General features: G+C 44.5%; 1 protein-coding gene across 1 annotated transcript in view; it reads right to left on the minus strand.

Moving 5' to 3' along the window:
• Nucleotides 1–24,622, minus strand: part of RIMBP2 (RIMS binding protein 2) — a 592,869-nt gene that overhangs the window by 118,569 nt on the left and 449,678 nt on the right. The window contains exons 14-16 of the mRNA XM_030219259.1: nt 14,087–14,163; nt 10,547–10,656; nt 3,052–3,864 (exon numbers count right to left, since the gene is read on the minus strand). Of these exons, the coding sequence (XP_030075119.1) occupies nt 3,052–3,864; nt 10,547–10,656; nt 14,087–14,163 (1,000 nt within the window). The remainder of the gene's footprint in view (nt 1–3,051; nt 3,865–10,546; nt 10,657–14,086; nt 14,164–24,622) is intronic.

A 24,622-nucleotide genomic window follows, 5' to 3' on the forward strand; every position in this document is an offset into this window, starting at 1 on the left:
CGGGAGGAGCCTGCGAGCCAGCAGCCAATGCCTCAGCAGCCAATGCCTCAAGGCTGCCGAGACAGTGCCTGCCGGTGCCGCGCTTTTTTTTTTTTTTTTTAAACATTTCTCGTCCTTAGCGCCGTTAGCGCTTCTTCTTTTTTGTAGCGCCGGCCCTGCTGCTCAACAGGAAAAGCAGCAGTGGCCGGCAATGGGTGCTGGCGCTGGTGCTGGGCGGGCCTGGGCTGAAATTGGGTGCACCCGTAGCTACGCCCCTGATTCAGTGAGAGATAGCCTGCTGAATAATCACGGTCGGCGCTTAGCAGATAACCGGCTATTTCGCGAGATATAGCCGGATATCTGCTAACATTCAGTGCATCGCCGGCTAAGTTTGGCAGCAAAATTGGGCCACCAAAATAGCAGGCTTAACTTTAGCTGGTTTCAACTTAACCGGCTAGCTCTGAATATTGATTTGATTGGTTAAGTTGAAACTGGCCAAAAATAAACCAGATGTTCAATGTTGGTCATCGGAAACGGCCCAGCATTGAATATCCGGGCTGAGTGCCCAGTTGTGAAACAACCGAAAACTACTTTTGCTTTAGTAGTATATCTACTACTTGTATATCTCATGGGAAAAAAGTTTTAATCTTCAGGGGTTTTTTTTCCTGGTACAAATAGTGTTTTTAGTTAGGTGTCACTAAGGATGTGCATGCATTTGACATTTCCCATGCTGTTTTGCGTCATTTTCTGCTCATAATGACAGGAAATCCCCCCCCCCCCCCCCCCCCCGCTCCAAAAAAGTGTATATTTTTTCAAGGTCTATACTATTCATAAAGTGTGAACCATCTTTCCAGCAGAGGGCGCACTCTTTCTTGATCGTGTCTTGGATGTTGCAAATAAAGCTACAATAAACCGGACATTGCCTGTTCAATTATTTGTCATCCTCGCTGTGTTTGACTTGTGTGTGTGACTGCAAAGGTTGGTGTTCTTCTGTTTTATTGTCGTTTTTCTGTGCTAATGGCATCGTACTTAGCACGCAAGAAAATGCATCAGCCTCCAGAGTTGTCTGTGTACTGGAATGCTATGCTGTACATACAGTTTTTGCAATACTGCTGTTTATGCACAAAACGGCATTCCATCATGTGCAATTCCAGGTGCTGAAACAAATAGTTCGGCATTTCTTTTCTGCAGCACACCTTCCCCCTCATTTCCTCCTCTTGAGCAAAGAAAGAAAAGTTCTGTATGCATGTGGTAAAGAGAATATACAGGCTAACCTTTACTCCTCCTCAGACCTTATGTTAAAATCCCAGCAATAGAAAATCCTGTGCTAGGCTTTCTGGTATACTGTGTCTTTAAATATCATTGAATTGAAATGAGTGGCGCATTCAACTTCAGGAAGAGGCTAAAAACGTTTCACTTCCTAAAGACTGCTTAATGATAATCCATCATGACTTCTACTTCCTAGTATCATCCATGATCCTTTCCTTTGTTTTTAGTCTCATTCATTACACCAATGGTCTCTAATGTTTCTCATACCTCACACTAACATTATCTGCTTTTGTCTCACCTGGAATGTAAACCGCTCTGAACCCTGGACCAGGGATATTAGTGGTATACAAGAACTGAACTGAATTGAATTGTCTTCCCTAGGTTTTGCACAGTTAGCTCACGTGCAAAACTCATTTCTACATAAGGCACCCACAAAACTGCATTTATTTATTTATTTTACGTACATTTGATATACCACTAAAAGGCCTTCAGATAGGCAACTATGCAGTTTACAATAATCTAATAATAAGTGCAGATACCTAAGCTGTGTACATAATATCTACATAAGCAACTAAGTGGTTTACAAGCATATAGTAAGAGCAGATAATATTTACACACAAGAAAAACAGCAAAAGGAGGAATATTAAACTAACCAGGGGTAGGAAAACAGATAGAGAAGAGATGGGTTTTAAAAGCTTTCTTAAAGACAGGAAGAGAGGGTTGAGTCCTGATGTGATGTGTAGTGTGAAACATTTCAGAGCTTAGAGCCAACATAGCAGAATGCAGTGTGACGGGAGGTGGAGAAACTGAGTTGCTTTGGGGGGGGGGGCAGAACCAGGAGATATTATCAGCTGATCAGAGACACTGGAGAGGGGCGTAGGGGATGAGGTGGTTACTAAGATAGGCAGGAGCTGAGGGGTAGGTGGCAGGTATAAATGGGCAAACGGAGCGAACACGATGAAGAGTAAAGAATGAAGAGTGAAGAATGGAATCAATCTGGGGCTTGAAAGTAAGATGTGAATCAAAAGTAACACCAAGAATCTTGACAGAGTCCTTAAAAGGAAGTGGAGTGCCATTGAGTGAAGGAAATGGAGATAAAGCACTGTTGGAATATGGGAAGAAAATAGATTCATATTTGGCAGTGTTGAGGTAGAGAAGATTGTTTGTGAGCCAAGACGAGACCTGTGATAGACAGTTGTTTAGATGTGAGACGGAGGAGGTATTAGTGATTCTGCAAACTATCTGAATTTTGTCTACATAGCAGAAGGAGTGCAGGAGTGATCTTGTATAATAGTTAACAGTGGTGCAAGGAAAATGTTGAAGAGGGTTGGGGCGAGAATGGAACCTTGGGGACATCAGATCGAAGTGGGAGGGACCAGGTGGAGGAATGTTGAAAGCAAAGTTGAACGGAGCAGTCAGAGAAATAACTAGTAAACCATGAGAGAACTGTAACAGATATTCCAATTGAGCGAAGGCGATGCAGAAGAAGTGTGTGATCCACAAGATCAAAGTCAAAAGAGAGGTCAAGGGAGACTAGAATGACAGAGGAGTGTTGATCACAGGAAGCACGGCTTAGCTCATAAAATGTAGAAGTGTCTTAGTACTGTGATACGACCGAAAGTCTGACTAGTAAGGGTGAAGAATACTACTGCACTCAATATACACAAAAGTTGAGCTAACCTATATCACAGCCTAGTGCACTTTTAGTGTGTTAATATATATTTGTGATACTCCTTAAAAATCTGCTGCATTTATCTATGTGAACAAGATAACAAACAGCAAATAAGGGAAAAAAAACAGTACCTGCTGGCAATGTAGAGAATTCACCAAATGCTTCCTTCTTTTCCCGTTGCTCCAGTGGAAGCTGCCATGGCATCTGATGGGGCTTTGCTAGGAGCTTCACCTTGTAGGCCATGTTGGGTTTCAAGTTAAAAAACTGGTACTTGTAGCTAGCAGCTTTGACAATGTCAAACTCCTCCTCATTGAGAAAGATCACATGACTGTAATTGCTGTTGGTAGGAAGCCAGGATAACCCAGCAGATATCTGTGTAATGTTGTCCACCTTAAGTTGAGAAGGTGCCACAATTACATCCTTTCCAACTAACAGAGTGCACTGTAATTCATCTGAGTTACCTCGGTTTGTGACACTTTGAATGGATATTCGATATGTACATGTGGCAAGGTTAAGTTTTTCTATAAGAGCTTTAGTTCTGCTTCCAAAGTTCACACTTAGTCGAATTTCTTTGTCAACCAGGACATTGTAACTGTTAATGTTTCCCCATCCAGGTGGCACTACAGGAGGCTCCCAACCCACAATCACGCTTTTGGCTAGTTGTTTAATGAGGGTGATTTTTCTAGGATAAGGCACAATGTCTTCTCCAATTTCATCAATATTCACATCTAGAGTTCCCGTACCGTTTTTTAGTGCACTGGACTCTATATGACTCGGTGGGTTCAGCTCTAGAATGCCAACACCTTGTAAACTAAGATCAGACTCGTTGATGCAGTTCTCATTCTGCTCATTACCCAAATTACTAGATGAGTGGAAATCATCATTTTGGACAAATTCCACAAAGTTTGAAGGGACCAGTCCTCTCTGCCCATCTAGAAGTTCACCTGTGACAGAAAAATAACAAATGTTTTTTTTAATCAAATAAGAAATATATCAGAGCACTATAGACAGATGTGTTCAAGTCGTTCACAATGGCCAACCGTTGTAGTCATTTTCTACATAAAATAACCAAGTCCTGTGTTGCTTAAAACTACAGTGCCACACACTGGAGTCAATGTAACTGAATTCAAATGAGGTTTATCATTCTTATTAGGTGTATTTCATCAGTATAAATCACTAAAGCCATGACTTCAATTTGACAATTTCCAGGGAAAGGGCCAGCTTTGGTTTGGTAGATGCAGATGGGAATTGATGCTTAAAATCCAAGTTGACTATCATCTTTGTGTAATCTTCTGTAATTTGTTTATATGTGTTAAATACAGAAAAAGTTATACTATTAAACTTAGTTTAGAACTTTTTTCTTGATTAGATTATGTTATATCTATTTAGTTTATTTAGGGGTTCATTTTCAAAAGAGAAAACCAAAATGGTATAAAGTGGCGTTTGGAATTATTTTGAGATTATCAGGTTGCACTTCAGACTCTAGATTATTGTTCAAGTGGAGGTTAAGGAATGAGAAATGATTGACAAATCTAGTTGGTGCATGAGACATTTGGCTGTTTCCATTATTCTCTTGGCTCTTGATTAGTTCTTTCTTTCCTGGGGAGTTTCCCCTTTTCTTCTCATTACTATTTTTTATACGTATATATATTTTATCTCTTTTTATTAGTCTTGTATTGTAAACCACTCTATTGTATGAACCAAAGGGTGGTATAGAAAGACAATAAATAAACTAGCCTAAACAAATATCTATAACTATATAACTATCAAGCTTATTTTCAAAAGTGATCGCCGGCCATATATCGAGAGATAGCCAGCGATCTCGCAAAAGCAGCCAAATCGGTATAATCGAAAGCGGCTTTTTTGACAGCATTGCCGCTTTCCCGTTGCCTCGCTGGTGAAAGTTCAAGGGGGCGTGTCAGCGGCGGAGTGAAGATGGGACATGGGCGGGCATGGGCATGGCTACCAGATGGCCGGCTTTCGCGGATAATGGAAAAAAAAAGCGGCGTTCAGCAGTATTTCACTGGGTTTACTTGGTCCTTTAATTTTCATGACCAAGCCTCAAAAAGGTGCCCCAACTCACCAGATGACCACCGGAAGGAATTGGGGATGACCTCCCCGTACTCCCCCAGTGGTCACCAACCCCCTCCCACACTAAAACGATAAAACTAAAAACCTTTTTTGCCAGCCTGTATGCCAGCCTCAAATGCCGTACCCACCTCTATGACAGCAGAATGTGTCTATCCTCTGACAGCCTTTCCTTGGTTGTGATGTGGCTCTCGGGTGAGTGTGACACCTTTTCTGTTAGGTGCACTGCAGAGTCACCTCAGCAATGCATTGTGGTGGGTGTAGGGTAGTGGGCTCTACTCCCATGGTGCTTTTCCCCCTGCTAACTGGGTCAGAGTGTGTCCAGTTTTGTTTCCGGTAGTCCATGAGGTAGTGGCCATTTTTGTCAGCCACTTTTAGATCCCTTTCGTGTGTTACCCACGTTAGAGAACTTAGTTATTACCTTTAATGTTGATAAAAGAGGGCATTGTACACCATTCTGCCAGCTCTGACCTACTGCTAATCTCAGTACCAGGGAGACTCTTTGCCAGTGGGGCACAACCTCTGATCTGCAGTTAACTGTGAGTAAACGTGCTTTTTCAAATAAAGGACTTCTTCAAAGAGATTAGTCTTCAGGTGTCAACTGGTGTGCCAAGGTTATATAGCAGCAACAAGTCCTAGAGGCCTATGTGTATGCAGGTCCCTGGAGCACTTTTAGTGGGTACCGCAGTGCACTTAAGGCAGGCGGACCCAGGCCCATTCCCCCCCCCCACCTGTAACACTTGTGCTGGTAAATGGGAGCCCTCCAAAACCCACTGTACCCACATGTAGTTGCCCCCTTCACCCCTAAGAGCTACGGTAGTGTTGTACATTTGTGGGTAGTGGGTTGGGGGGGGGGTTGGGGGGCTCAGTACCCAAAGTAAGGGAGCTATGCATGTGGGAGCTTTTTCTGAAGTCCACCGCACTGACCCCTAGGGTGCCCAGTTGGTGTCCTGGCATGTCAGGGGGGCCAGTGCACTACGAATGCTGGCTCCTCCCATGACCAAATGCCTTGCATTTCACCGGGTTTGAGATGGCCGGCAGTTTTTTCCATTATCGCTGAAAAACAAAACCGGCGATCTCAACCCCGGCGAACTCTAGCATTTGGCCGGGCTAAACCGTGTTATCGAAAAAAAAAAGATGACCGGCCATCTTTTTTGAAAATACGGTTCCAGCCACCTGTTGTGCCGCCTCCAAAATAGATCGCCGGCGACGTTCGATTATGCCCCTCTATAGGGACCTCTGTTCTCCTCTGAAGCTCAGAAACTGACCATTATTTCCAGATTTAGATGTTTCCCATTGTTAATGGACTGGTGAGCTAGGGGCTCCGTGTCAAAGTACCTCCAGGGTATTATCTATCCGAAAGTGTCTCTACTCCTTATTGACCTAAATGACTATCCCAACCACGACTTCTTAAACATTTCTCAATCTTAAGTACCAAAGTGGAGCACTGGAAAAATACAAGGGCCCATTTACCACACAACAATAAAAAGTGACCATAGCATGTCCTTATGTGGGTCATTCCTGAGCACTAAGACCATTTTTACTGCTGGGGTAAAATGGCCGATTTTCCAATTTTCTGTATTAATGGCCATGAGCTAATTTTCCTGTTAGCGCATAGCCATTAGTGTGTGAGCCCTTACCGCCAGAGCTGCTGAGAGACTGAGCTGGGCCAGGAGCAAGGCCGCACCTCCCCAAGGATCACCGCGCCCCCCCCCCACCCCATCAATTGCTACTGCTGTCGCCTCCCTCTCCTGCTCTCAGGCTGCCGGCGCCACAGTTCCCAGTCTCCACCTACCTACCCCTCTGCTCCGTTCTGCCTGTCATCCGACCTCCTTCACTTAAATAAAAGAAAAAAATATATAAAGCAGCAGGCGCAGCGCCTTCTGTGCGAAAGCGTCAGATTGCCTCGGGCGGGCTCCCTCACTGTGTCCTGCCCTCGCGGAAATATGAAGTTACATCAGAGAAGGGCTGGACACAGTGAGGGAAGGCCCGCCTGAGGCGATCTGCCGCTTTCGCAGAGGAGCTGCGCTGCTGCGTTAGAGATTTTTTTTTAAATGCAGGGGGTCGGACAACAGACAGAAGGGAGCTGAGGGTAGGCAGGTGGAGACGGGACTGTGGTGCCAGCGGCCTGGGGGCAGGAGAGGCTGAGAGACTCCAGCGCCGGGCCCTCCATCGTGGCTCGGGTCCTGGGAATTTTGCCCTCCCCTCTCGGCGGCCCTGCTTACTGCCGCCTATTTTGTATGTGTTAGGAACTCAAGCACTAAACTTGTGGAAATTGGTTACTGCGTGGCAATGCCCATGTGCTAACCGATTAGCACAGAACATGCATACTCTCTACCCCAAGATCTTCCCCCAACGCTAAAAAATACATTCTCTTAAATTTTCCTATGATGCATTTATTATCTCCTCAAGAATGTTTTTAAAATTCACCTTAAGGAAATCTTTCAACTGACTCTGGTAGAGACTGATATTGTTAATGCTTATTATCTTCCTTCTGGTTCTAAAGTAGTTAATCAAGAGAGGGATATGGATCAATTAAATTCTCCTGATAGCCTTGATTTGTCAAAGTTTTTAGAGTCTTCTCAAGATCCTATAACTAAAAGAGCTACCGTGTTAGTTTCATTGCCATCTGTCGAGAAAAATTTGTTGATTTTGAAAACTTCCTTTAAAAACAAAAGTGTACCGTTTTATGGCCAAACAATTTTAATGCTCCCTGATGTGTCCACACAGACTCAAATGACACGTAAGACTTACCTTTCGCTGAAGCCTAAGGTTTTGCCACTGTGAGGTACTTTTTTCTTAAAATCTCCTTGTAAGGAGTGGAGGAGTGGCCTAGTGGTTAGGGTGGTGGACTTTGGTCCTGAGCAACTGAGTTCAATTCCCACTTCAGGCCAGGGGCGTATCTGGACTCTGGCGGAAGGGGGGGCCAGAGGGAGGGGGCACATTTTAGCCCCCCCCCCCGGCGCCACCGATCCCCCCCCGCCATTTCCGGACCCCCCCTCGCCACCAATGACACTCTTCCACCCCCTCCCGCCGCCGCCAACCCTCCCCCGCTGCTGTCACTTACCTTTGCTGGCGGGGGACCCCAACCCCCCGCCAGTCGAGTTCCTCTCTTCCATGCAGGCTGCGCCGCTGCAAGTTGCAATGCTTCCTGTTCTTCTGAGTCGTGCATCCTGCACGGAAGAGAGGACTTCGGCTGGCGGGGGCTTGGGGTCCCCCGCCAGCAAAGATCGGCGACGGGTTGGTGGCGGGCGGGACGGAGGGGGAGGTGGAGAGGGTCTGTGGTAGGGGGGTCCAGGGCGAAATCTGCGGGGGCCCAGGCCCCTGTGGCCCCACGCAGATACGCCCCTGCTTCAGGCACAGGCAGCTCCTTGTGACTCTGGGCAAGTCACTTAACCCTCCATTGCCCCAGGTACAAATAAGTACCTGTATATAATATGTAAGTCGCATTGAGCCTGCCATGAGTGGGAAAGCACAGGGTACAAATGTACAAAAATAAATAAAAATAAATGTCTGGTCACAAAGGGTAGCAACTCATATGTTTTTTTTTTGATTCTATGCGTTTAGGGGTCCTTTTACTAAGCCACAGCAAAAAGTGGCTTGCGGTACTGTGGACATTTCTTTTTGGCTTGCAAATGGCCAGATTTTACTGCATCTAGGAAAAAGGACTTTTTTCCCAAAAGGCCGGGAAAAGGTCCTATGGGAAAATTTAAACCAGCGCTTGCCTATTTACAGCCTGAGCCCTTAATGCCACCCATTGATCTAGCAGTAAAGGCTCACATGCTACATGCACGGTGACCGGTCGGCGCACGCCAACTGCTGATTAACACCAGAAACGTAACACCAGGGTGGGGTGCACGAGCCTGGCGGTAGTCTCATTTTGGTGTGCGCTGCATGCACGTAGAGCCTACCGCACCTTTGTAAAAGGGCTCCTTAGAACACTGTATTGCAGATAAGGAGGAAGCTTCTAACGCCTTTAATGGAAGAACTTGAAGTAACTAACTTTTTAGTCTCTCTCACACACACACAGTGACACAGGCTGCACATACTGCAGCAGGACATGTTTAACCACTCCTACCCTAGCTGAGATAACATTTAATCATCTCTCTGACCTCATGTGCAACTTTCTTAAATCAGTCACCTTATTGTCTAACTCCTCTTACTCTCTTACCTATCTATATGTTCCATCTTCGCTTATACCCTACGCTGCCTATTAAAATGTTCTACTACATATTGTGTTGACATTGTAAGTAGAGTACTATGCCATACTTTATATTGTTATGTGAATATTTTTACTGCTGTAATTGTCTATTGCTCATGTTTGATTTATTCTTACTGTGCATCACCTTGAGTGAATTCTTTCAAAAAGGTGGTAAATAAATCCTAATAAAAAAATAAATAAATATTAAGGTTGAATATGTAAGCAGGTGATAATTGGGGTCTTTGTAAGTATTTTTTTGCACTTACCCACTTATATAAATTTGGGTTTCTTTTCCTTTTTATTTGTTTCAGTTGGTTCCTCGTGATGTGGGCTAGTGGGGATTAATTTTTTCTTTTTTAGCACGTGGGGAGCATGCACACATGGCAAAATTACCATGGGATGCCTCAGCCCACCCCATTGTAAGCCATTTTTGCTGTGGTAATCATTTAGAGGCCGATATTTAAAGCGAATTAAGCAGGCAGGAGCCTGCTCAATATTGGGGGAATTGATTTTATTCCAATATTCAGAATGAATTCAGATGCCAGCTTCTAAAGCTGATGCATTGGACTGGTTTGGCTCTCAAGGTTTTTTTTTATTTTTATTTTTTTAAATGATTAAAAAAAAGAAACCCACAAACATTTCCACAGTTGTCATTACTGGAGACTTTCACAACATCAGGAACCTGGAGGCGTTATGAAAACAGACATGATGGCAAAGTTTTCTCTCTTTGTTCTGAAATGGATGTGTTGTCTCTCATCAACATTCTAATGCATTACAGAAGAAATGTGAATGATACAATAGATAGCGCGGGGCTTTGCCATCTGGCCAATTTCCAAAATATTTCTAATTTAGGACTGTTTGCATATGTTATTATACAACAAACATTTGACATAAATATTATGACTTCTGGATTCTAGAGTAACTTTTATACTTGATGTTCTGTTTGTATTTTTTTTTTTTACTCATTCTTAAGCAAGAATGGGTGAGATGTGGAAATACTAGGTTTTTATTAAAATCTGCATGCATTAAACTAATCAAATATTCACAACTTAGCAAGTATCATAAGCCTTATATGAAGCCAATCTAAGGGGGTTGTTTACTAAAGCTTAGCTCAAGTTATCTACAGCAGGGCATATTTTATTCTTATGGGCCCTGCTGCAGATAACTCGAGCTAAGCTTTAGTAAACAACCCCCTAAATATGCTTCCCATCAAAGGAAATCAAATCAATCAACTTTGCCTGAAATGTATAACTTTGTTAATGAAAAAAGACGAGAAAGCTTTGATGCTATCACATATTTTGTTCAGGATCAATAAACAATTAGACAGGATCAAAAACCTTCATAGAATCCATCTTCATCCATGTCACCATACACATAGAGGTATTTTCCCATTGTCAGGGGCAGCTCCGCTTCTGGATTCTCATTTGGTCCATCGAAAGGGTTATAACTACGATTAAACAATGTATACACATCATTAAAGTCCAGTTATCTCTGGCATTTGACAAATACCTTGCATATCAATGATCACAGTGTACTTGGAATCAGCATATTGGTAACATAGTAACATAGTAGATGACGGCAGAAAAAGACCTGCACGGTCCATCCAGTCCCCAACAAGATAACTCATATGTGCTAATTTTGTGTATACCCTACTTTGATTTGTACCTGTGTTCTTCAGGGCACAGACCGTATAAGTCTGCCCAGCACTATCCCCGCCTCCCAACTACCAGAGAAAAAAGCTTAATTATGTCTAGAGCAAGAACTCTTAAACCAAGTCCTCAGGACATGTCTAGCTAATTTGATTTACAGGATCCCCATAATGAACATGCAGATTTGGTTTTAACTTTATCTGCATGTGTTTGGTGCTAAACCAGCTAATTTTAAGGGGTCCTTTTACTAAGGTGCTCTGAAAAATGGCCTGCAGTAGTATAGACGCGTGTCTTGGGTGCACGCAGAATTATTTCTTTAGTGCACCTACAAAAAATGGCTTTTTTCCCCCCCAAAAAACGGACATGTGTCAAAATAAAAATTGTTGCATGTCCATTTTGGGTCTGAGACCTTACCGCAAGCCATTGACCTAGCGGTAAGGTCTCATGCGGTAACTGGGCGGTAATGGTTTACGCACGTCAAATGCCACTTGACATGCATAACTACCATGCCGAAATTGAAATTACCGCAAGGGCCATGCAGTAATCGGGCAGTAACTCCAATTTGGAGCACGTTGGGTGCACGTAGGCCCCTAAGTGACTATTTACTTTTTATATGTGGTAGCGCTATACAAATGTTAATAATAATAATGTGATCACTCTTTTTAATCTAGTGCTGTTTGACTTCTTTTAGTTGTTACCAGTGTTGGTGAAGTTTTAGGTCCTACACCAGCTGGGTAAGCCATTTTCTCTCTTTTATTGATTCCATATAATTGGACCATTTTATTTATGGGATATAATGTGGTTTAAAGGCAGTAGCAGTGGTTGTGAAGCTGCAGTAAATAGAAATATAGAAACAGAGAAAATGTAGGCAGATAAAGACCATATGGCCTATCCAGTTTGCCCATCCATGCTGTCTACTCTCCCTATCACTCCCTTAGAGATCCTATGTACTTATCCCAAGCTCTCTTGAATTCAGATACTGTTTTCGTCTCGACCACATCCACTGGAAGGCCGTTCCACGAATTCACCACCCTTTCTGTGAAGAAGTATTTCCTCTGGTTACTTTTGAGTCTACCCCTTTCATCTTCATCCTATGCCCCCTCGTTCCAGAGCTTCCTTTCAGTTGAAAGAGACTCACCTCCTGTGCATTTATGCTGCATAGGTATTTAAATGTCTCTGTTGTATCTCCCCTCTCCTGCTTTTCTTTCAAAGTATACATGAGGGGCTGTTTTACAAAGGCAAGCTGAAAAATGGCCTGCGGTAGTGTAGACACGTGTTTCGGGCACGGGCAGAATCATTTTTCAGCGCATCTGTAAAAAAAGCCTTTTCAAAATTTTAGCCGAAAATAGGTGTGCGGCAAAATGAAAACTGCCACGCATCCATTTTGGGTCTGAGACCTTACCGCCAGCCATTGACCTAGCAGTAAAGTCTCATGCGGTAACCATGCGGTAAGGACCTACACACGTCAAACGCCACTTGGTGCATGTCCAATACGTGTGTCTGAAAATATAAATTATTTTTACGATGTACGTATCGGACACGCACCAAAAATGAAATTACTGCAAGAGCCACATGGTAGCTAGGCAGTAACTCCATTTTGGTGCACGTTGGGCGCGTGTAGACGCTTACACGGCTTAGTAAAAGGGCCCCATAGTTTTTTTTTTTTTTTTTACAGGTCCTGTGCTAATTCCTATACGCTTTATGACAAAGACCACTGACAATTTTAGTTTGGTAAGTGGGCTTCTTTATAAAATGTATGGGGACAGATGGTCTCTTTTCCAATACTAGATATATTTAGGCATACTCAAGCCAATTTCAGCAGTGCTGTGCATCATCTTTGTTAGTTTGGTCTATATAATAAGGGAGTTTTATTACATAGTACAATTGTTCAAGATAATGGCTATTGTCATCTTCCCCAAAATATTATACTATGCCAATTTTTGTGTCTCCGATTTCCTGCAACTGTTGTAATCACATACATTATTTTGTACAGCTCTCTACAAACTCATGGCAATATACAATGCACACGTAATTCTTTTTATCTTTTAAGTCTTGCTCCTTAGATTAAGAAATGTAAAAATAGTCCAACTTTTTCAGCCAGATTCCTTCACAGTAGGATTGGTTGCAATTATTTCATTGAAAGCAAGATACGTCTATGTCGAGTTCATGCTGGCTTATGTACACCACTGTCATTTTAGTAATTATGGGTCTTTTCATGTTCTCCTCAATTAGGCTAATATTTTACTAAAGGAAAAGAATTTAATTTGGGCCCAGCAGGTGTTCTGTGCTGCTCTGGGTTTTACAAGGACACATCACAACACTAATGTCTGGAGCAGTAGAGAGGTTTAGCAGGCAGTGCGGTGGGCACACAGACTTTTTCTTATTTTTAGCTGGGTTATTCCTAGCACTGGGGAATCATTGCTGAATGACATGCTAAAGCAGGGCAGGCCTTAGCAATTGCAAGGCCCTGTATGGACCAGGCCCTCTCTCCTCACCCAGGGCTTATGATTTCAAATGGAATGTAAAGTCTGGCTTGCACTTCGGTAGGAGAAGAATGGAGCCTCAGTGCTGAGGAGCACAATTACCAAGGGGGAGGGAGAGAGAAGGAGACAGAGAAGGAGATGGGAGACAGCAAGGGAAAAGAAGCTTTAACTTTTGGTCAGCTGCCAGTTGCAAAGTGGACTCTGTGAAGTACGGGCACATTAGGAGTGCAGGGCTCTGTGTGGCTCTGCCCCTGTCGTCCCCGCTTAAAGCCAGACCTGCGCTTAACAGTATTTAAATTGTTGCCATGGATGGAGCTGACCCTTGGGATCTCGTCTTGGTAGCTCCCTGCCCCACGGAGGAGGACATGAAAATCTTTCTCGTGCTAGTCTTTGAAAACTCAGAATTTAGGGCTTGTTCAATTGCACATGTAAGCTTGATTACCAAGCCCATATTTTGATCCTTGAACCTACTGGATCTGACAAACTTCCTCTCTGTACCCCTACTCAACATTGGCCGAAATTGGGTTGCTTTCTTACTGGAATCCTGAACGAGATGGTCTGTGGCCTGTGGCTTATGATTGTTGCTGGGATGTCTAAGCTAGACAACAAGGGATTAAAAATGGTGTGAGTGAGGGCTGATGGCACCACAGCCGCAGTGAAGGCCAGTTCAAATTGTACTGGAAGGAAGCAAGAGAACACCATAGGTCAAATAAACAGTTCCAAGTTCTGTTTTGTTCTTTGCTACCTGTAGCGAGCAATGCAAAGATGGACTTTCCCAGAGTATCTCTGTTTTGAGGTATTCATATTCTGTTCATTATCCATCTGTAAAAAAAATAAAAAATAAAAATTTAAATACTTCTTTTCACACTGTTTCATTTGAACTTCGAAAACTATCTCCCAAATTGTGCCTGAGGGGAAAGGCAAGGGAATTTTGTGATCCAAAAACAGCAACTGGCCAACTAACCCTACAACAGCACTTCATCAAGCTACATCTGTTGTGCACTGCTTTGGTTAATTCTCTTCATAAAGGTGGTTAATAGATCCCAACAAATAAATACATTTCATGCTGAAAGCCTGTGGGCTTCAATCACAGTCTGTCTCCTGGGATCAGTGTGAGAGAGAGAGAGAGATGACATAAAATGCTGGAACCCACAGCCAGACCACTTCTACATTTTAAAATAATTATAATGTAGTACCTGGCAATAACAAATTATTCCTTGCAGAAACAATAACCCCAGATTCTCTATAGGTTGCCCAAATTTGGGCACTAAGGAGCACTAAGGGCTCCTTTTACAAAGCTGCGTTACCATTAGCGGCCTGCTGAATGCAAAGAAGCCTATGGGAATGGAATGGGCTTCTTCATATAGCTTTTTAAAAGGAGCCCAAATCAATTACTGCAGTTAATTAGCACTAATTAGGGGTTACATTGGCATCTGCTCTACACCCTATTCTATAACATGGGCTTCTAAATGTCAGAGCATGCAACTCAGAAGGGGGTGTGGCCATGGAAGGGGTATGGGCAGGTCAGGGGCGCTCCCAGAAATTAGGTGCGATGTTATAGAATACCTGAATTTGCACGCCTATTTGCCATCAGTTGGGTACAAGCATTTGCACCATTTTTTGGCTGGCATAAGACCTCATGCCCAAAATTAGGAGTAGGAAACACGCTACGCTAATATTCTGTAAAAGGCGCTCTTCACTTGGCAGCATACTACCTTGGCGAGGATCGTAATGGCGCCAAACTGTGGGTGCCATTTAGGAGTCCTTTTACCAAGGTGCGCCGAAGAATGGGCTGCGTTAGTGTAGGCACGTTGTTTGGGCATGCGCAGATCCATTTTTCAGCGCGCCTGTAAAAAAAAAAGGCCTTTTAAAAATTTTTGCCGAAAATGGAAGTGCGGCAAAATAAAAATTGGCACGCATCCATTTTGGGCCTGAGACCTTACCACCAGCCATTGACTTAGCGGTAAGGTCTCACATGGTAACCGTGCAGTAATCGTCTACGCACGTAGAATGACGATTACCTCCCGGTTTCCGCGCATGCAGGAAAATAGAAATTATTTTCTGGAATGTATAGCGGCTGCGCGTCAAAAATTAAATTACCACCTGGGCCTCACGGTAGTCGGGCGGTAATTCCAAATTGATGTGTGTTGGGCGCACATAGATGCCTATGTGGCTTAGTAAAAAGGCCCCTTACTGAATCCGGCCCATAATGTATATATGTGTACATGCCAACACATAGGTGCACATATCCTGTCAAAATTGTCCTCAATACATAGATGTGCATATGTTTTTCCATCAGAAAGAATGCAAATGAGAATATAATGTAAATACAGCTTAAAAGAAAAATGCTGAAACTGACAGCTAACAAGGCCATCCTTAGTGCCCAAAAGCAGACCCTGTCAATCATCTAAAGGCCCCATTTACTAAGCTGCAGTAAGTACGATGGTTTGACAAAAAAAGAGAGAAATGTTACATAGAACTGGGGGTTAGAGCACCAGTCTTGCAATCCAGAAGTGTCTGGTTCAAATCCCACTGCTGCTCCTTGTGGTCTTGGGCAAGTCACTTAACCCTCCATTGCTACAGGTACAAACTTAGATTGTGAGCCCTCCTGGGACAGAGAAATATCCAGAGTACCGGAATGTAACTCACCTTGAGCTACTACTGAAAAAGTTGTGAGCAAAATCTAAATAAATAAATATATGGAATGTTGCTGCTATTGAAGATTCTACATGGAATGTTGTCACTTTTTGAGATTCTGGAATGTTGCTACTATTTGAGATTCTAGATGGAATGTTGCTAGTGGAGGAGTGGCCTAGTGGTTAAAGAATCAGTCTTGTAATCCAGAGGTGGCCAGTTCAAATCCCACTGCTGCTCCTTGTGATCTTGGGCAAGTCACCCCCTCCATTGCCTCAGGTACAAACTTAGATTGTGAGCCCTCCTGGGACAGAGAAATATCCAGAGTACCGGAATGTAACTCAACTTGAGCTACTACTGAAAAAAGTGTGAGCAAAATCTAAATAAATATATGTTAATGTCCACATTAGCTGCTACATGCAGAATGTGGTGGGGAATAGATGGGGGCTGCAGTTTCTAATGCTATCTCAATATGTAGGATTAACTGCTTCCACTTTATCTGCAATGCAGATAAGGAGTAATTTTAGAACAGGTATCTAGGTTGAGTAAACAGGAAGGCACTTATTTTGGCACTACTTTATAAAGACAGATGGGCAGCTAAGTGACTTTATAAAATTCTACTGCAAATCCAGCAGCAGTAGTGCCTAGATTGGCAATGCAGACATTGTGGAGGAGTAACCAAATGGTTAATGCAGTGGCCTGATGTCATGACCCTGGGTCATGTACTATGATCTGACTCACCTGGGGGCCTTGTCACTTCAGGGTGTCACCTCTCTCTGGCTTCCTGCATCAACGACTGGCGGCATACTTAGTCGCGTGTGCACCAGTATGTCTTTTCTAACTGTTGCAGCGGGAGAATGGGTTAGGCATGCCTGGATAACGTCAGCCCTCCGAGCCCATTTTGGGTGATGGGATTTTTCCTCTCACTGCCTTCGCAACAGGTCTCTGCCTTCAGTCTGCCTAGTCTTTCTTCAAGCCAGCCTTGCCTTGTTGCCTTGCCTGCCCTGTCTCCAGCTCCAGCTGTGCCTGCTCTGTCTCCAGCTGCAATCTTGCCTGCCCTGCCTTCAGGAGGGCCGCCAAGTCACACAGCCGGCCCAGGGCAAGACCACTGCTGCAATGCGATGCAACGCACCTTCCTCACCCTTACCTTACCTTCCTGTGTCTCCTGCTCCTATGTGCCGGGACCTGGGTTATCGCATTAACACAATCATCTGGGTCCTGGCACAAAGGAACAGGAAGACAGAACCAGAAGCAGGCAGGCAAGAAGATTCTGCTCCCTCAAATCCTTGCTAGCACCGGGCCCCCCTTGAAGGCCAGGTCCTGGAAATCTTGTCCCCCTGCCCCCCCTCGGCGGCCCTGGCCTCCAGTCCAGCCTTTGTCTACCTTGTCTCCAGCCCAGTCTTGCCTACTTTTCAGCTGTTCTCCAGTTCCTGCTGAGTCTGGGCCTTGCCTGGGTGACTTGCCTGCCGTCAGTCAGGACCTGGCTAACCCGACTGCAGCCCAAGGGCTAACCTATCTAACTGTAACACCTGAGAACTAAGGGAACCGGATTCAATTCCCACCACAGCTCCTTGTGACTCTGGGAACATCACTTAACCCTCCATTGCCCCGGGTACAAAAAAATACCTGTATATACCATATTTTCTTTAATAATCGCCCGGGCTGTTATTAGAAACATTGGGTTCCCTGATGTCTAGGATGGGCTATTATTTTTTAGGAAGCCTGAAATTGGTGACACGAGACAAAAACAGCCAACAGACTGTTGAAGTGTTCAACAATTTTAATTATCAAAATAAATAAGTGAAAAAATAACTTATTTATTATATTCTAACCATGCTTTTTCAATATTTAAGCTAAATAACTGGAGAAAGAGGGGACTGAAGCTGAGACCAGACAGACTCATTTGTATTTGGGTTTGCTGTATGAGAACAGACTGTTACTGTGGAGATAGGGCAGTCTCTCAAGCTTTTAAAATTGCTGGGCTGTCTTGGACAAAGCACTTGAGGAGTTGTATTAAAGTTAAATTTGCATCACTTTGAGCAGGAACAACAGAAGTAAACTGCCCTGCTGGGCTAAGGAATGGCATGCTTGTATTGTTATCCTGACTGGATTTCTGCTATGTGGGAGGGGGAGTCCCTCCTAAAAGGGGGAGAGGGGAGAGTTTTGTGTTTCAAGGAAGCGTTAGAGGCTGACTTCACAGTAGCATTACTGACAGCAGGGTCACTGTGGGTTTGTTTACTTACAGCTGGCTGAGCAAACTTTGAAGAACAGTGCTTTTCTTTACCTTTTCTGTTTACCTGCACTGTATTTACTCATTAAAGGGCCTTTTTACTATGGTACACCGAAAAATGGCTTGCGCTGGTGTAGGCGCATGTTTTGTACACACACAGGTCCATTTTTCAGCGCGCCTGCAAAAAAGGCCTTTTTTTGGCTGAAAATGGACATATGGCAAAATAAAAAATAGCAAGCGTCCATTTTGGGCCTGAGACCTTACTTAGGTGAGGAGTGGCCTAGTGGTTAGGGTGGTGGACTTTGGTCCTGGAGAACTGAGGAACTGAGTTCGATTCCTGGCACAGGCAGCTCCTTGTGACTCTGGGCAAGTCACTTAACCCTCCATTGCCTGCCGCATTGAGCCTGCCATGAGTGGGAAAAAGTGCGGGGTACAAATGTAACAACAAAAACAAAAAACAAAACCTATTAACTTAGCGGTAAGGTCTCACTCATTAACTGGGTGGTAATTGTCAGTGCGCGCACACTGCCGATTACTGCCAGGTTAGCGCCACGTGGTAGAAAATAGAAATTAGAATTACCGCCCGGGGCAGGCGGTAGCTGGGTAGTAGTTCTAATTTGACGTGCGTTGTACACGCATAGGGGCCTACGCACCTTAGTAAAAGGGTCCCTGAATCACTGTTATCCTGTGGTTGTGGCAGGCAAAAGACGTCAAGCAGGATCAGAGGAGGTGGTGGAGGTGGAGCGATGGTCTTGATTTTGCAGGCCTTGCGTGCTAATTGGCAGTTATATTTGATTTAAACTTTCCTGCAATCTTCTTGCCTAGGGTTACCATATGTCCGGATTTACCCGGACATGTCCTCTAAAGGCCCCAGAAATCTGGACAAACGGGCAGATTTCTAGCCTCCCCTCCCCTTACTTACTAGTGCCCTGGTGGTCTAGTGACCTCTTCCGCCTTCAGGACAGGAAAGAGCCCCCTCTTTCCTGCCCGGAGCGCTGCCCTGCATGCATCCTTCCTGTTGCTGATCCTCGGAGCCGATTCAAAATGGCCGCTGAGAGTTGAAGTGACCTCGCGAGACTTCAACTCTTGGCGGCCATTTTGACTCGGCGCCGAGGATCAGCAACAGGAAGGATGCATGCAGGGCAGCGCTCCGGGCAGGAAAGAGGGGGCTCTTTCCTGCCCCAGTCACTAGACCACCAGGGCAGTAGTAAGGTAAGGGGAGGGGGTGACAGGGAGGGGGGCGACGGGGTGTGTGACGGGGGGAGGGGAAAATGTGACAGGGGGTGGAACGAGGGTGTGGCAGGGGCAGAGCAAGGGTGTGACAGGGGCGGAGTGGGTGTGTGGTGGGGGCGGGGCATGTGTCCTCTTTTTTGGGGGACAAAATATGGTAATCCTATTCTTGCCACAATGATAAAACCCCTTGCACTGTTCTAAACAGTGGTGGAAAATTAGTGCCAGAACAGCACAGGGGATTAAAGCCTCATGATAAAAAAATAATAGCATGCAAATTCATGCACGCTATTAAGTTTTGATCAATGAGGGTCATGCCCACAGAAGTTGTTTGACAGGTCTAGGCTGTCAAAACAAAAAAGCCCAGATCTGTCAAACAAGAGGTCTTCCCCCACCCTGCATGCAAGAGGCTGGAGGTCTAGTGGACCTTCAGCCCCCTACCTCCCCACAGTGGCCTTCTCCCTCCACCCCTCCCTGAAGCCTCACCCAGCGCATCCCAGGATGCACTGGGCAGGGCACTGCTATTTTGGAGGCAGCACTGGAAGGAGGAGGGAATGCTACCTCCTCCTCATCATTACAAGGTACGGAGAAGGGAGTGAGAGGGCTGCTTAACCACCAGCGCTGGTGGAAGGTAGGGGTATGTTACAGAATGCCCATTACTAAGAAAACCAAATTTAAACTAAGGACATATTTGCAGTTCTCTTCTATGCCATTAGAGGTCACTAGCACACAACTTGACATCAGAAAATAAGCTACAGAATATCCACTACTAAGAAAAATAGATTCTAGGAAGCTGTGCACTTCTATTTCACCAACTGTGAGCTCAGTTCTGCCCTGTAAATGGATCATCCTGGGACTCAACAGGCAAGGCCAGAATTTGCAATGCACATATTAAAAATATAGCACTGCTAGAAATTCTATAAATTAGGTTAAATAAATCTATATTTCCAAAAAATATTCTGCTGATTTGCACAGTTCACTGGTGTATTCTGTGCTGTAGTAATAAAATGTAAGAATTACTCATTCTGTATATTTTAGTGCCCAGTGCTATTTAACAAAATTGACAATGTTCCTGTCACTGTGGAATCTGCAGGTAAATGGCAATATTCTGGCATTTAAACTCTCCACTTATGCCAATGACAGCAAACCCTACACATTTCTGCTTTGTGTGGAGAAAGTTTTTGGAAGTGCAGCAATGACTTCTTTTTACAAAAGGATTTTTTGTTTTTACTAGTGTGTGCACATCAGAGAGATTTGATTCCACCAAGTACTTGTTACATGTTCCAAATTCATTTTTAAACAATGCAGTCAACAATCAGAGCAAGGAAAAACACAACAAAACTTTTTTTTTTCTGGTCTCAGCTTCTACTTAATTGGAGATCCAATAGGCACATGTGATACTGAAAGACTCAGATGCTCTGTCAGTGTGCTGTTCATCATCAGAGCCCTGATGCTACCTGCTCTATGAGCCAGCTTGTATATGAACACAGTTGGCAAAAGACATTTGCAATAAGAGTATTAAAGCTATTCCCTCCATTCCATATTTCTGGGGCCAGAGCAGAAAATTATGTGTTCAGCACAGTGGCGTTCCTAGGGGGGGCGGTGGGTGCGGTCCGCCCCGGGTGCACGACACTGGGGGGGGGGGGGGGTGCCGCGCGCGCCTGTCCTCCGTGAAGAAGCATGGAACGAACGGAGGACAGGCGCGCGCGGCACACACCCCCAGCGGCGTGCACCCGGGGGGGGGGGTTCTTTCGTGGGGGGTGTCGCGATGCATCCAGGGGGGTGCTGCACCCGGGGGGCGGGGCGCATCGGCGATCCGCCCTGGGTGTCAGCCCCCCTAGGAACGCCACTGGTTCAGCAGATGGTTTCCTAATGTATGTGTACAAAAAACCAATTTGCTTGCCAATTCAGTAAGCAAATAATAGAGTAATAGGTTGTGTGCAAAAAACGTACAAACATGCCAGATGTATACACACAAAAAATTGTATTGGTGCCCGGAGTTCCATGCATGTAATAGTTTTTGCAATATGAACATAAGAATATAAGCATTGCAATACTGGGACAGACCCCGAAGGTCCATCAAGCCCAGTATCCCGTTTCCAACAGTGGCAGGTCCAGGTCACAAGTACCTGGCAAGATCCCAGAACAGCAAAACAGATTTTATGCTTCTTATCCTAGAAACAAGCAGTGGATTTTCCCAAGTCCATTTTAATAATGGCTTATGGACTTTTCTTTTAGGAAATTAACCAAACCTTTTCAAAATCCTGCTACGCTAACTGCTTCTACCACATTTTCTGGCAACGAATTCCAGAGTTTAATTACTGGCTGAGTGAAGAAATATTTTCTCCGATTCGTTTTAAATTTGCTACTTAGTAGCTTCTTTATGTGCCCCCTAGTCCTAGTATTTTTGGAAAGAATATACAAGTGATTCACATCTACCTGTTCCACTCCACTCAGTATTTTATGTGCATGGATTTGTGAACATGTAACTCTGGAAGCAGACACACAACTGTGCAAGCATTTACCCGGAGGGCAGTTTTGGGACTAAAAATGGTCAAAAATATTGTGAAGAGATTCCCCTCCAGCCCTCCTTTTCTCTTTCCCCTAGTCCAACACCCCTCTCTCTCCCTTCCCCTCTGCCTCTAAATTCATCATATCCTTTCTCTTTCAAATCCCCCCCCCACCCGCCCACACACACATTCACCCCCAGGCTGCCTTAAAATGTCTTTCTCTCTCTCTTTAGAGGTTGCTGCCTTGATGGTATGCATTTCCTCTGATGTGTCCCGCCTCTGAGGCAACTTTCTGTTTTTGTGTCAGCAGGACAAATCAGATGAAAAGCTTTGGATCAGGCTGCAGGCAGCATATGTGTATCGCTGTTGCTTCCGGCAACATTTAAAGCAGGGGCAGACTGACAGTGATCTGGGCCCCTGAGCACCAAGAGTCATGGGCTCCTAACCACCTATCAAAAATAATTAAACTAGATGGAGGCTTGGGGAGAGTGGGCCCCCTACTGCTGTGGGCCTCTGAGCACTGCCCTATTGTCCCAATGGTCAGCCCACCTCTGCTCTAAAGACAGAGAGAAAGACATTTTAAGGTATACTAGGGTAGTGTGGGGGATGTGAGACCATAGCTTGGGGTGGGGGGGGGGAGGCTAAGGAAAGGGGGGATGCTGGACTGTGGGAGGAGTAGGGGTGGGGCGATGGGTGTAGAAGGAGAGATGACTGCCCATGAAAAATGACCCATGGATAAGACAACGCTGTTTTAATGAAGTAATTTTAAAGTCTAAATTTCTAATACAATCAATGGTACTAAGCCACGCAGACTATTGCAACGGAATCTATGCGGGATGCAAAGAGCAACTCACAAAGAAACTTCAGACCGCTCAAAACACAGCAGCCAGGCTGATATTTGGCAAATCGTGATTCGAAAGTGCCAAACCCCTCCGAGAAAAACTGCACTGGCTTCCAATCAGAGAGCGCATTACCTTCAAAATCTGCACCCTGGTCCGCAAAATTATCTACGGCCAAGTCCCAGGCTACATGACAGACCTCATAAACCTACCACTCAGAAACATAACCAGATCATCTCGAACATACCTAAACCTCCACTACCCAAACTGCAAAGGACTTAAATACAAAGCAGTCTATGCATCCAGCTTCTCCTACATAAGCACACAACTATGGAACGCATTGCCAAAAGCTGTGAAAACAACATACGATCATCTAAACTTCAGGAAATCATTAAAAACCAACCTGTTCTAAAAGGCATACCCCACTGACCCAACATAATCACCTACACACTGCAACACAGCAAAACCAAAGCTTGTAATGGACACTATACAACCTTCCTCTCCTCGACCCCCATTGTAATGGACACTATATAACCTTCCTCTCATTGATCCCCATTGTACCTGAAACACATGTACCTATATTCGACTATATCACCTTGTATTTGTTTCTCTACCGGACTTGGCGAATGCCTTTATGGTATTATGTAAGCCACATTGAGCCTGCAAATAGGTGGGAAAATGTGGGATACAAATGTAACAAATAAATAAATAAATAAACTTCTACATGAGTATATACAGATGCTGGTTGCAGCACACCTGCCCCCCACCCCCGCCCCCATCAACTCCTCTTCAAAGAAGCTAGAAAAAAAATTGCAGGAGTTGTATGCTCACAATAAAGAGAAGAAACAGGCATAAAGTCCTCATTAGCTCTGACCACTGAAGAATGAGCTAACCCCTTACTCATCCTCAAGCTTACATTAAAATCCTTGGCCCCGATATTCAGACCGTGGGAAATAGCTAGGCTGTCTCCCGCGGTAGGTACTAAACCCAGATATTCAATGCCGGTCCGTTTCCGGTGACTGGCACTGAAAAAACGGTTTAATTGTGGCCGCTCCAATTTTATCCAGCTATGCTGATATCCAGTTTTGTTGCTGCTGCACTAATTGGAAATCTAGGGGGGGGGGGGGGTCTTTTACTGAGGCGTGCTAGCATTTTTAGTGCACACTAAAAATAGGCACGTGCTAAATGCTAGAGACGCCAATGTATTCCTATAGGTATCTCTAGCATTTAATGCGCGCCTATTTTTAGTGCATGCTAAAAACACTAGCGCGCCTTAGTAAAAGACCCCCCCACAATCTTACCATTGAGAGGCCAGCCTTATCTAATATAATAATTTGCTCCTGCAACGTTACAATGTGTCTACCTGCATTCGTAGCCATCTCCTGACGTCACTCTCCTGCAGTAGAAGCCTGCTTGCCTGATGTCAGGAGATGGTTACGAACACAGTACATAAGTACATAAGTACATAAGTACATAAGTAGTGCCATACTGGGAAAGACCAAAGGTCCATCTAGCCCAGCATCCTGTCACCGACAGTGGCCAATCCAGGTCAAGGGCACCTGGCACGCTCCCCAAACGTAAAAACATTCCAGACAAGTTATACCTAAAAATGCGGAATTTTTCCAAGTCCATTTAATAGCGGTCTATGGACTTGTCCTTTAGGAATCTATCTAACCCCTTTTTAAACTCCATCAAGCTAACCGCCCGTACCACGTTCTCCGGCAACGAATTCCAGAGTCTAATTACACGTTGGGTGAAGAAAAATTTTCTCCGATTCGTTTTAAATTTACCACACTGTAGCTTCAACTCATGCCCTCTAGTCCTAGTATTTTTGGATA

The sequence above is a fragment of the Microcaecilia unicolor genome, chromosome 11 (genome assembly GCF_901765095.1).
Source record: "Microcaecilia unicolor chromosome 11, aMicUni1.1, whole genome shotgun sequence".
Taxonomy (NCBI): domain Eukaryota; kingdom Metazoa; phylum Chordata; class Amphibia; order Gymnophiona; family Siphonopidae; genus Microcaecilia; species Microcaecilia unicolor.